This window comes from Chionomys nivalis, chromosome 4 (genome assembly GCF_950005125.1).
Source record: "Chionomys nivalis chromosome 4, mChiNiv1.1, whole genome shotgun sequence".
Classification (NCBI taxonomy): domain Eukaryota; kingdom Metazoa; phylum Chordata; class Mammalia; order Rodentia; family Cricetidae; genus Chionomys; species Chionomys nivalis.
In genome coordinates, this window is record NC_080089.1 from 117747530 (window position 1) to 117761244 (window position 13715).

At 54.7% G+C, this 13715-nt stretch overlaps 1 protein-coding gene across 5 annotated transcripts in view; it reads right to left on the reverse strand.

Moving 5' to 3' along the window:
- Positions 1-13715, reverse strand: part of Ccdc13 (coiled-coil domain containing 13) — a 37295-nt gene that overhangs the window by 3307 nt on the left and 20273 nt on the right. For 3 of the 5 annotated variants that reach the window (XM_057768570.1, XM_057768568.1, XM_057768573.1), the window contains 6 exons: positions 13379-13543; positions 10653-10829; positions 9720-9926; positions 6501-6628; positions 5378-5461; positions 4443-4565 (listed from right to left, as the gene is read on the reverse strand). In XM_057768570.1, coding sequence (XP_057624553.1) covers positions 4443-4565; positions 5378-5461; positions 6501-6628; positions 9720-9926; positions 10653-10829; positions 13379-13543 — 884 coding nt within the window. The remainder of the gene's footprint in view (positions 1-4442; positions 4566-5377; positions 5462-6500; positions 6629-9719; positions 9927-10652; positions 10830-13378; positions 13544-13715) is intronic. The other 2 variants (XM_057768571.1, XM_057768572.1) reach the window with 2 other exon arrangements.

A 13715-nucleotide genomic window follows, 5' to 3' on the forward strand; every position in this document is an offset into this window, starting at 1 on the left:
GCTTGCCTTGTTTTGGGGCCCATGATGCACTGCTGATATTCAGAGGCAGATACCATGTCCTGCCTTCTGTGGGGGCACATTCTGTGACTCTGCAGATGTAGGGACCATGACACGGCCTTACTGTCATGTTCCCCTGGACCTGGTGTGTGCCACACGCTTCTTACACCGCGTTCTCCACACCTGCTGCAGACTGAAGCCCTGGGAGCTCCTGCTCTGATTACCTCACGCGGACGCTTGCTCTGTCCTGTGGGCCTTGCTGAGGCTCCCTAAAGCACTTTGGATTTCTGTGGCAATAAAAGCTCAGAAGGCCAGGGACCCCTGAGGTTACAGGAATAGTGGCTGCAGAGCTGCAGCCTGGAGTCCACAGTGTACAGCAGGGAATCGATCATCTCTCTATGTTGGAGAAGAGACGACGGAGGATTGGGAGGGCAAGAACATGGGTACTAACCAGAAACTGTACACCGGGCTGCCGTATACTAGCCTGAATAACCATTGACACCCATGAGGCACGAGTTTCTTGAAACTATCTTCAAAAGCCAGATGCACAGCTGCTCAAAGGCCAAAGGAATCAGATGGAGGAGTGAGGCTGTGCTCGTGCCCCGCACGGTTGAGCTGAGCTGCCCTGGCAGTGTGGCGGCTGTGCCCAGTGCCCAGGCTTTGCAAAGGCTCCTGTGGTTAGTGGTTGCTGCACTGTGTGCCACAGACCTAAACCATCTCTACCAGCTCTGCCAAGTAGCCCCACTCTGACCAGCAACACAAACGTAGCTACTCTGCAGGTCATAGGTCAGCGAAACAACCCACCCACAACAGCGTCAGCAGGTCTGCCTCTTCACATCTGCCATGCGAGAACTAAGGTCCTGGACAAGCAGGGTCGAGATAGAAAACGACGGACAGCTTAGTCTGGATGTGGTTAGCAGTGGGAGCAAGGTTGCTCTGGTCCGGCTACTCAGTAGAGCTTGCAGCAAGCCCAAGGCCCTGCCCTGTGGGGTGTCACCTGGATGGCCCGCTGGTCTTGGAAGGTGGCTGCAGCCATGCAAATGGACAGAGTAGTGGTGGCACCTGGGGCTGACACCTTAGTCCCAAACCCATGAGGACTCGCATGCTTCGTGCTGAGCCTGTGTGGGGAGAGACGTTTATGTCCTGCCTATCCACAGCTCTTCCGGGCTCTGTAGTCATCTAGAATGGCCTTCCCTGGGCTGCCCTGTGACGCGAGTACCGCAAAAGAATGGGGCGGACGCCAGGAAGAAACTGAGGCCCTGTCTTAGAAACAAACAGACAAAACATCAAAATAAAACGAGGACAGAAACGAACATCTAACACAAGAAAGGGTTTGCAGACTAGAGACCAGTAACTCAGATAGAGAGAGGGGTGTCCGATCAGATGGGAAATTGCGTAATTAGTCTGCCTCTCCAGGAGGAGAGCGACCCACGGGGTACCAGTGAGCGGAATAAGCAGAGGTTGTGCATAATGTATGGAGCAATTTAAATATTTATAACAAATTAACAATTTAAAAACAAACAAATCCAAGGCTGCTGTCACTCTGCTCGTGGGGTGGAAACAGGACAGTGATGCTGGCTCACGTGGGGGCAGAGGGGCTCTCCTTCCTGCTCTGTTCTGCTCGTTCAGGAATGTGGGTGGTCTGCTTCACTGCAGATTCCGTTCACACTCACGGATTTATGGGACCGATAGCTGGCATCATGGACAACGAACGGTCAAGCATGATGTGAGTTTCCCAGAGTGTGTGTGTGTGTGCATGCGTGTGTGTGCAAGTGTGCAGGTGTATTTGTGCACACACGTGTGTAGGTGTGTGCGCATGCCCATGTCGAGGCCAGAGGTCAACCTTGTTGTCTATCCTTAGGCACCATCACCTTTTTCAATGGCCAGGGTTTCTCACTGGCCTGAAGGTGACCAAGCAGACTCAGCGGCCTGGCCAGCAAGCCTCAGACCTCGTCCCCAGCTCTGGGGTGACAAGTTAGCGCCAACACACCCTGTCCCCAGACAGATGACAGCCCTCTCCTCCCTACACACAAATGAAAACTATAAACAATAATGAAATAATTTTGAAAGAACTAAGTACGCTTAAAATTATTAAAAGAAAAAGGCAATCAAGCAAGAAGGAATGCCAAAGGGGAGAGAGAGGCAGGAGGATCAGAAGTTTAAGGTCAGCCTGGGCTACAAAACCAAACTAAACCAAACAAACAAAAACTAGATTTTAAACACCACCAGAAGCAACAAAATACAGTTACTAAAATAGGTTTCACCCATCTTTTTAGAATCCTATGCCTTAAATTTCTCTTAAGTTCTCATTCACGAGAAGGCACCATAAGATATTAAAAAAAAAAAAAAAAAAAAAAAAGACTCAGAGGGCCAGCATTTGCCCAGCTGTGCTGACTACAGCACACACCTGTGACAGGCAAGAGGCCATGAGCTCAGGCTTGAACCAAAACTAAACAAAACAAAAAAACCAAAGAGAGAGATTTTCTTAGTGACCTCTGCATGGAATACAACCTCTCCCCTCTCTTTGTAAACAAGAAGAGAAACGGGACCATGGAGACGCTGAGCAGGTAAAGCCTCCTGTAGCCAAGCCTCCCAGCCTCAGCCAGTTCCCCAGAATTCACATGGTCTCTGATCTCTACATGCCTGTGCTGGCACATGCTCTCTCACCTGCCTGCACACACATACACAGACACACAGGCACGCACACACACATGGACACACAGACACACAGACACACACATACGCACGCGCACACACACCACACTCACACACTCCTGTACACATGCATGTACATACAATTAATAGATAAAAAACATAACTTTTTTTAAAGGAGAGAAATGGATAAAAATCTAAGAAATAACTTATTTCTCAGACTCTGGGTCCAGATCTGAAGAGAAGGAAGAACCAGCTGAGGTCAGCACACCCAGCTTTTTACGGCTCGTGCCAGCCAGGACCCTTCCTACTCTACCCTGGGGTAAGGGTATCCCAGCTGATTGCAGGACCTTCTCAGGACAACAGAGGCTGGGAACTAGGTGAGGATGGGGTGAGGCAGCCAGAAGCTGCAGGATGGGTGCCCGTGAAGTCACGCCAGGGCTAACTGCTGGGAAAGAACTTGGGCTCTGAGGACGGGAAGCCTGGTTTTAGGGTGATGCTCTGGAAGTCAACATATATCTTGGCTGAGGAGCCTGAGGACAGTCCTGCAGAGCCCCACAGTGACACAAGGCAGCAGAATGAACCAGGGTGCTCCGACGGCTGATGGAGGTGCCTGTGATTCTCAGCCATTGCCCCTAACACATACCCTGGCTGATTTCCAGCCTCACTCTAGGCCCAAGGCCACTTCAGGTGACAAAAAAGGCAACAGGGAGGGAAACTGAGTCACCCTGCTCCACCTGTGGCAGAGAGAGGCCAAGGGGGTGCCCCCAGCTGCCATCATGTGGGACAGTTCCCAGTGAGGCACAGGATTTCAAAAGAACCAACAATTGTACTTAAAGCCCCTAAGTCAGGAAGGCAGGTTCTGCAGCGACAGTTAACCAGATCACCCTCCAATACAGACATAACCTAGAGAAATGGGGGTCAACGCCCCAGACGGAGGATAGACATTTGCACTCGCCACTGAATGCAGTCATAGAGAAAGCAGGTGTCTCTTCATTGCTTCTGTACTGGCCACTCCAGTTCCCTTGGATGCAAGCCCTCTCCCCCAATTCTGTGAGTACTTGGGGTACCACCAGTCTGGCTGCTCTCTCTTGGGGGTGGGTGGGGGCTAGAACTCCCAGAAAACACGCTATCGAGACCCCTGCACCTCCTTGGGCCTTCTGCTCTGTTCCTCAGCATTTCCAACGCTTTCCAGGTCTCCCCCCCTCCTCAGCTGAGGCAGAGCTGGCTCCTGTTACCAGTCACCACAGAGCAGTGACTGACACAACACGGCACTGAGGACAGGAGCTTGGTGGCATCCCTCATATTTTTTAGAGTGGATTCCATGGCTGGCCCATGTGCCAGCCTGGGTACCTTCAGTGATCGCCAGCCAGGCCATGTCAGCAGGGGGACTGCCTGATTTGAGTGGAAGCTGTCAGCAACTCTCTGGAGGCGGCTGGGTGCTGGCTTCCTGCCTCTCAGAACCTCACCTTCTCAGCCCAGCCACCCTCCTGTGCCCAGCAACTGCCAGCATCGGGCTAGGCTGTCACTTTCCCGCGAGACTCTCGGGCAGCTGACAGGATGACCACATGTCACAGAGCTTAACGCCCCTTGAACTAAGTCTGACTGTTCTCACTACAGAACCAGTCCTCCAAGGTTACCACCTGAAGGGCCATCTGGGTGCACAGAAAACAGGGCTGTCCCTGGAAACGGGTTCTCCAGTGAGGGCAGAACCCAGAGTTGTGGGCCCTGGAGGGAGCCCAGTCCCAACCCACACAGGCCTAGGAGAGAGCTGGCTGGGTGTCACGTGTTACCGCTTCTGCAGGACAGTGACAAACTCATTCAGGCGGTCGCGCTCCACCTCAGCTGCTTGCCAGAGGGCCTTCATTTCTGCAGCTTGTGCCTGCCAGCCCTTTTGTTCTGGGGAGTCCAAGAACCTGGGGCCAGAGTAGAGGGCAGAGGTCATGTTAAGTTGGAAGACATAAACATCCTTATACAAGTGTCAGGAGGGATTGTGACATCTAGAGGTTCTGGGATGGCCAGAGGGGAGGAAGCCCAGCCACCACCTGGTTATGTAGGCCACTCGGGCCCACTCAGTTGTTAGTGGCATTGCACCTTGGTCTATCAGTCCCTGCCAGTGTCAAGTGTCAATGCCTGGCTCAAAGTGTCACAGGTACTTCATGGGAGACAGTAGTCCAGAGAGAGAAAACCAACTTGTTTATAGCCACATGGTAAATCTCAAGTGAGAGGAGGCCCACTGGGCCTTGCCTGGATCCCGAGCTGACCTGCATGGGGCCGGGTCACGCTGGCAGCAGGCGTCTCCAGTGGACAGCGCGTAGGACAAACCATCCTTTGTCCATGAGCCCACAAGAAGAACAAAGGGTGCATTTAAGCCCTGAGCCTGGCTTTATCCACAAACAGGGGGCTGGAGAGCCGAGGGGATATCAGTGACTGAGTGTGGGGACCCACATGATGTGGGGTGCTCCCCCTGGAGAAAGATTCTCAGCGGGTAAGAGAAGGCTGTGGAAGGTGGGGCCGGGCTGACTCCCTAGTAACAGGAAAGAGGCCCAGACTGCCTGTCAGGGCCAAGGTCTGGCTCTGAAGCTGTTTACCCTATCAGGTGGCCCCACCACAGGCCTCTCCAGCCTTATGTAACCCTCCATGAATGCTTGGACTTTGCCTGGCCTCAGTCCTCCATCCCTGAATAGGAAGGTGGGAAGCTCCAGAGCTGGGGATGCTATGCTCCTACCTGGGTGAGGTCCCGTGGGGACTAGACAGGGAAGGCCTCGTGAGAGCAGACTCCACCAGTGTGTGGCCCAGGCTGGTCACAGAGCTGTGTGGAGGCAGACAGGGACATCAGAAGGGAAGGAGTGGGCACTGCTGGACCACACAGTGGACAGGGATATAGGGGGCCAGTGGAGGAGGCTGTGTGGGCTTCAGTTTCCCCATGGACCAGATGTCCTTCCTCTTTCAAGATAAAACAGAGCCCCAAGCAACCCAACAGCAGTGAGTCTGGGAGACTTGGGAGGAAGTGTGCCCCTAGGCTGGCGCGAGAGGCTGGATAAGGGACTCCCAGCAAGTGCTTGGAGTGATGGAACCCAGGGCTGCCGGCGCCTTCCTGCCACGGGGAGTCGATAGAATGGGAGAGGGTTGCAGGTGGCTCGGCAGCAGGGAGGCGATTCAAACATTGCTGAGTGTGCATGTGTGTGGTGTGTGTATCGTGTGTGGTATGTGGGGTGTGTGTGTGCTGTGGTGTATGGTGTGCGTATTGTATGTGGTATGTGGTGTGGTGCGTGTGTTGTGTGTGGTATGTGGGGTGTGTACGTGTGCTGTGGTGTATGGTGTGTGTATTGTATGTGGTACGTGGTGTGTATGTGGTGTGCAGCATGTGTTGTGTGTGGTATGTAGTGTGTGTGTGTGGTGTATGGTGTGTGTATTGTATGTGGTATGTGTGTTGGTGTGGTTTGGTTGTCTAACATGCACAAGACCCTAGTTTTGGTTCTCAGTATTGCATGAACTGGTGTTATCTGTAATTCTAATACTGGGAAGATAGAGTCGGGAGAGTCAGGAGCTCAGTCATTCTTGGCTACATCTCAAGTTCAAGGCCAGCCTGGGATACGTGAGGCCCTGTGTTAAAATCAAAAAGGCCAGACATAGGGGCACATGATGTTATCCCAGCACTTGGAGACAGAGGTAAGAGGATCTCTGTGAGTTCCAGGCCAGCCAGGGCTATCTAGTGAGACCCTGTCCCAAAATAAATAAAGCAAAACAAAATTCCACTCAGGGGCTTTCCATAAGAGGAAGCAGGGAGACACCATTTCTCTGAATACTATGCAGTCACTCACCATCCCTCCAGCCTGTGTTTTCCTTACCGAGAGGATCCTAGCCTGCTGACATGATCGCCTGCCGAGGCCGGAGAGCTGGTTACGGGGGTCTGGTCCTCAGGGAACCTGGCATGGGTGGGGCTGGCCCCTTCACCCCCTCCTTTATTGTGGAGATACTGCAGGGAACAGATGTGGGGTTGGATGTCAGGGTTTTGGTGCCAGCCGGGAGAGGGCAGGGGGTGGGCTTGACTGGCTTCCAGCTCCGGGGTTATGAAAGAAGCTCCTCTTCAGGGTGAATGCTGGCCTGGGCCACCAAGGCACCGCTTGCATGACAATGACAGCTCACAAAGCCTCTGCTCAGAGGAGGCTCCAGATGAGACCAGTGCAGGCCAGGGCCACAGGGAGGTGTGAGGGCAGTGGGGGCCAGAGGCACAGAGAGGTCAGAGCTGACGTCTGTCCTTGGTGGCCCCACACAGGGTATGACTTGAGGTCAGGGCCATCTTCAGTCCTCACACCTGGACTTCAGTCTGAGGGCCAGTGGTTGTGTGGAAGTGGCCCTCTTTTGGCCTCTTCCTCTCTTGTGTGCACCAGCAGATCCTTAGCAGGAGGCTGGGCCACCATCAATGCAGTGAGTGTGGCTTCTAACAGCCTGGCATGGTATGGCCCCAGGAATTCTGAGAAAACTGGAATATGCAATTGCATTGGTGAGGGGAGCTTGGCCCCCAGCTGGCTGGTGGCCTCTTTTGGAGACCAGGAACAAGAACAGAAGGTGATAATGCTAGAAAGTTCCAAGCACTCCTCTCAGGACACCAGGACTGAAGACCGCAAGATGATGTCCCCCACCTGCCTGATGCCCAGAGCTCTCCCTCGGCCAAGCCTGCAGCCCCAGGCTCCTCTGGACAGCAGGCCAGTCAGTTAGTGCCTGTCTGAGTTGAGAGAGGTCAGAGCCCTGGCAGCTCTGATGGACCTGGGGTCCTAGAAGGAAACAAGGGACAGAGCTGCTCTGTGACCCACCTCCACCCACACGGTAGGTCTGAAGGGACCCACCTCCATTCACTTGAGGAGATCTGGGGAGCTAAGAGAGGCTCCAGACCCAGCCCAGCAGAGAGAGAACTGGGCTTCCTGGAGGGGGCTCATGGGCTCTTGCATCCTAAGGAGAAGGTGGCCAGGACAAGACAATGGGAGAGAAAGGAGAAATATATGTGCAGAGATATTCGAGGGACTGAGGAGATTGCTGAAGGGGGAGGGGTGATGGGAAGACACGGGAGGGGAAGTGGCCAGAGTTGGGACATGTGCTCAGGATCTGGATAGAATGTGGACTAAGCAGGAATGGGGCACGGGGTGGTGGTGGTGTAACGGAAACCAAGGATGTATGAAAAGCAATATGGAAAAATACTATTTTATAAGCCAATTAAAATATACCACAATTTTTAAAAAAAGGGTAAGAGAGGCGCCCTGCATGGTGGACAGTGCTGCTTCTAGGAGCCACAGGCTGTTGGAGGAAGACTGCCGTGCCAGGCAGGTGACACCTCCCTCCATCTTGTTAATCAGGAAGACCTCACGGGCTCCCAAAACAACACAGGCTTTCAACACTGCTCTTAGCTGTCCACCACAACTAGATAGTAACATCCTACTGCTGAAGACATGATTCACTCTGGTTGTAGGACACAGAGAAATCAAGCCAGGAGAACGCTGGGAGTGTCCACTCTGCTGGAAGCTGTCGTGGTGCCAGAAGGTGATGTAGAGGTTGTTGGGGGTGAAAGAGTCACCAAAGGTCATACCTAGCTGTGATACTAGCCTGCCAGGCAAGATGTGCCCACTGGCCTTCAGCGGCGTGACCTCTGGGGGCAACCAATCCATTTTTGATTGGATTCGAAGCCTGCGCCCCAGGCTGGAATTCAGCCTGATACTGTAAACATGGGGAGAGCCCATGGCTGGGGAGGTCACAGACCATAGGGGTGGATCTTCTACTGCTATTTTGCTAAATGGACATGGTACCAAACTGCCCTCCACGTGTGTTATACCCACAGTTTAGTGTGGGTTTCGGCCTCCGTCACAGAAGCTTCTGCTTGCGGTGGCAGTCAGAGACTTACAAAACTGGTCAAAGTGCTGAGAACGAGTGACCGAGAGCTTAGCCCTAAATGAGACACCTGCACCCCCTCTCGGAGGCTCAGCAAACGTGAAGAACAGGGACAGGAAGAGCATAATGAGGATGGGAGCGAGCTACGAAACATCCAAACAGCGTCCTCGTGCCAACGCTCCAGCAGGGGGAGGGGAGGGCTCATAAGACCACACCCCTCTCGGGAACTCCTGACAGCTAATGGCTACTGAGGACTCAACTCTCTTCAGTGTTGTAGCCACTGGTGAGTTGTCCTCCCTTAGTGCTAAAGCAACCCTAATTAAATTCAGTGGTCTCACACACACACACACACACAGAAAAGAAGAAAGGAGACGCGTTGGGAAGAGTCAGAGTGGGAGTGGGGAGGGTAGGAGAGGGTGACGGAGGCTCTGAAAACAGCCCAAATACCTTTCGTACGTGTGTGGCATTGTCAGAGATTTAAAAGTTTTAATTAAAAAAGAAGTGTGGCCGTCCTACTGACTGCAGCGTGAGCATGGCTGGAACACAGCTCCCACATGGATCATGAAGGTGGGGGCCACAGCTGCAGACGGGAGAGGATAAACTGGGAGGGGTCTGGATCCTCTTGACCCTGGTGAAGGTGAGGGTGACAGGAAGCCACCCTTTAAGCTGAGCAGGGACAGATCACACGTGCTCAGGGTGGTGTGGCCCACAGACAGGGCTTGTGTTTTAGGAAGGAAACGTGAATACAGAATTAGACAGAAGGCTGCTGGACGCAAGGGATCCACGTGGACCCAGGATGGCGCAGTGTGGCCAGTGCTGACCTGAGAGCAAGGAGGTAGAAGGTGCTATCCGGGCACTGACGGGTCAGCCCAGGTGGCATCCCGCTCACCTGTACACTGAGCTGCTAGCCAGGCACTGACGCCGCCCCCCAGGTGGCACCCCGCTCACCTGTACACTGAGCTGCTAGCCAGGCACTGACGCCGCCCCCCAGGTGGCACCCCGCTCACCTGTTCACTGAGCTGCTAGCCAGGTACTGACGCCGCCCCCCCCAGGTGGCACCCCGCTCACCTAGACACTGAGTTGCTAACCAGGCACTGACGCCCCCCCCCCAGGTGGCACCCCGCTCATCTAGACACTGAGTTGCTAGCAGGGCACTGACAGGCCGGCCCGGGTGGCACTCAGCTCACCTGGACACTGAGTTGCCCAATCTCCAGCTCCAGCTGCCGCACTTTGGCCTCACGCTCGGCCACCATGGCCCGCAGCTGGGCCACAAGGCTGCTGCTCCGTTGGGCCTCACTGTTGACCTTCTGGTCCAGGTGGTGCTGGGATGTGCGCCTCGATTCCTCCTGCACACTCAGGCTTCCCAGAATGTCCTGCAGCTGCTTGAGCTGGTCCTGAGGGTCAGACAGAGGGCAGGTAGAGGCAGCCTTGGACTACTTTGGGTAGGAAAGGACAGGACAGGGGCAGCTGGCTTCGTTACCCGGAGCCATCTGACTTTTCCTAGCGGGAGACACTAGTAATCCGACTGAGAACCAGGAGCACCCCTCCCTGCGGATTCAAGGTTCAACTCTGATGCCTTCTGGCCTCGGATTTCCTCCTGGGAGACTGGGGCCAAGAAGGCCAGATGGGAAAAGCAACCCTTTAGTTACCAGAAGGCAGTTCGGTGGTGGTGGTGGGGTGCCCAGCTGGTAGGCACACACCTGAGTGTGAGGAAGGACTGATCCAGCAATGCTGCGTGAGGAGCCCGTCAGCACCTGACCTGAGGCCTGGACCCTGGACATATCCCCAGGGGGGCTCTAAGGACAGAGGCTCCTTGCTTTGGGGCAAAGAGGAACAACACTATGACCTGGGACAGGAGACCTCAGGAGAAAACGGAGACTCAGAGCACCCCAGGCACAGAACTGGCAGTGAGGTGCCACAGAGGCAGACTGACCCTAGAGGTGGGTGCTCCCTACCTCACCCCATTACAGAGTGCCATCCCCTCTGGGGCCCCAAGGCCAAGGGCGCCAGGGTCACGGTTATCTCCCTCAGGCACTCTGGCAGGCTGCGTCCCAGAGGCAGGACTTTACTGTAGGAAGCATCTGAGGTGTCTCTGCTCTCAACGCCCCCTGCCTGCATACCATGAGGGCATCAATCAGCTCATCGTCATGCTTCCCCTTCTCCACCAGGGTCACCATCTGGGTCTTGAGGGTCTTCACCTCACTGGACAGCACCTTGTTGCGAGAGCGCATGCCCTCAAACTTCCTTCTCAGTTCTTCCAGCTCTGTCTGGAGGGTGTCCCGCTCACTGGCCAGTTTCTGTAATTAGGGAGTGAGAACTGAGGCTAGCCTGTGCCGTAGTTCAGGGTAACCCAGTTCCCACTGACTGGGGAGACTCGGAAGGGGCAGCTGTGGAAGGCCACAGGAGAACCAGAGATAGCACCAGGGCCAAACGCAGGCAGACCCGGCTCCCCCTTTTCCTGATGGGCACGTGGCAGACAGCTCTAAGGGACAGCAGCGTGCCTCTCCTGACTTAGAAAACAACGTGAAGACTAGCAAGATGGCTCAGAACACTGAAACCCGAGCTTCATCTCTGGGACAGGAATAGAAGGTGAGTCCTGCAATTGTCTTCTGGACTCTACATGTGCACACACATGCACATGCGCACACACATGCCTGGACTCTACATGTGCACACACACGCACATACATGCACACATACCTGGACTCTACATGTGCATACACACATGCGTGCACACATGCCTGGACTCTACATGTGCACACACACGCACATGCGTGCAAACATGCTCTCTTGCACACACAGCACATAACTACAACTAGCCACACTGCCTACCAAACTCATTTCTTCACCAAAATGGCTCGCGTCCACTTTACTTGTGTTGTTTATGGTTTCTAACAGAAACACAGTGCTGTTGGGAGCTGACTACTGTTGGGAGCAAGGGGCCGCACAGCTAACAGGGCTTCTGCAACATCCCTACAGTGTAGATACGGGAATCCCCTCTGCATTCTGCACCTGGTCCTGTACCGTATGAACTAGATGTTCACACACTTCATGCATTTTTAGAGCCTCTCATGCCTTCATTCTTACATTTCCTGTGGGTCTACTGTGTGCGCTGTGGCAGGAGCTGGGTGAGGCTGTTCCTAAGGAGCGACCCCCAAGCCTGGGAGAGAGACTGCTGCCTACTGGGATGTGGGGGAGGGGACAGCTGAGCAGAAATGGGAGCTGCTGAGAAGAGCTAAAGTCTTGTGTATGCTAGAGGTCGCGGAGGGGCCAGGCAGAGGCAGAGTTGCTAGGGTGGGCGGGGCAGCAGATGACCCCTTCCTGGGTCCATTATGGCTGGAACGACATCAGCCTAGCTAAAGATCATGGACAAGTGGAGCGGTAGGACATGATGGCTCTACCCAGCTCTGGACAGGCGGGGGCCACTGCTCACCTGTTGCTCCACAGGCTCTCGTGACCACCTGCACAGAGGACCACATGGGCCTAGGACCTGTCTCCTCCCGTGGCCATTGTGACTCAGGCAATCCCTTCTAAACGTCTTCCCACAGACAGCGTGCACTGCAGCCAGGCGCAGGTAAAACTGCCTTCCTGATCCTGCGGGTTCTCTATGATTCTTCCCACATCTCCCTTCCCTGTCCCCGGAGTCACCCTCCACATCCCACGTGTCCAGTCTGCCACCGTCAGTTTCCCACATCTCGGAGGGACTGTCACTCTGCCTCTGTGTTGGCTTGAATAGGAACGAAAGCCATTCCTATGCACAGACTCATGGGCTTGACTGCTTGGCCATAGGGAGTGGCACTATTAGGAGGCGTGGCCTTGTTGGAGGAGGCATGTCACTGGGAAGTGGGTTGTGAGTCTCAGAAGCTAAGCCTAGCCAGTGTATCACAGTGACTTCTGATGTCAATGGATCAGCCGTAGAACTCCCTTCTCCTTCTCCAGCACCACATCTGCCATGCTTCCCACCATGATGATGATGGACTAAACCTCTGAACTGTAAGCCAGCCCCAATTAAACGTCTTTCTTTATAAGAGTTGCCAAGATTATGGTGCCTCTTCACAGCCATAGAAACCCCAAAGAGGACAGGCTCTCACCCCTCCTATCACCTCCCTCCCCCTAAACCATGTCACTTGTCTGAAGGTCAGGGGACCACGTCTCTTCACAAATCAAAGTGCCTTGGTGATGATGTCGGCATACAAGGTTCAGCAGGACCCAGTGTGCCCAGCCCTACAGACGGCTGATATGCAGAAGGCTGAAGAGGCTATGATAAAGTTCCCGGCACCCGGGCACAGACAGATGGGGTTTCCCGTGGGACTGTTGGAAGCCTCTGTCCAGTGCTGCAGGCCGAGTGAGGGCCACTCGAGTCAGCGAGTCAGCGGTGACAGAGCCTGGAGCGCTGGCCACCCACTCTGTTTAGAGCTTGGTGGGCTTCCCCCCCATTCTATTCCTGGGAATGTGATTCAGTGTGAGGGTGTCTGGATTGGAATCACAGTCACCGAGAAGACACACTCTGGGCAAGCCTGTGAGGGTGTTTGCAGAGGAGAAGAGACCCACCCTGAATGTGGGTAGTGCATCCCATTGGCGGAGACCCAGAGGAAGCCAGCCACACCGCAGCACACTCATGCCCCTGCCTCCCGCTCCTGCCACCACCCTTCCCTGCCGACAGAGCTGAAGCCAACCCTTCTGTCCTCACAGTGCTTTTTCAGACATTCATCACCACAGGGACAGCGACCAGGACACCCTGCACCTCCACATACAGCTCTCCTCACACTGCCACAGGCCCAGGGTGAGGGATGGGTGCTGTGGACCTCCCACCCGTGTGCTGACGCCTACGGCTGGGCCCACCTCACCTCCCAGCTTTCCTGCTTGTCCCTCTCTAGGCTGCGGATCCTCAGCAGGTTTTTCTCTTGTGCTGTCAGCTTCCGTGGGTCTGAACCGACAGGCAGCGGCTCCGAGCCCAATGAGCCTGTCGTCTTGTTCTGACGCTGCCCCAGCTGCTTCTCAAGCTCTCGGACCTGAGGATGGCAAAGCTGGCTGTCCCACAGTGCACAGCCGGGGCCTGCCACTTGGGTGCCTTGGAGGAGTCTGCCAGACTAAAAGTGGAGCCGCCCTTCCAGGGTGTGGCACAGGACGGGCCCAGGCCAGGAAGATCTTCTGCAAATGGGGGAGCTATCCAAGGGGTTCAGT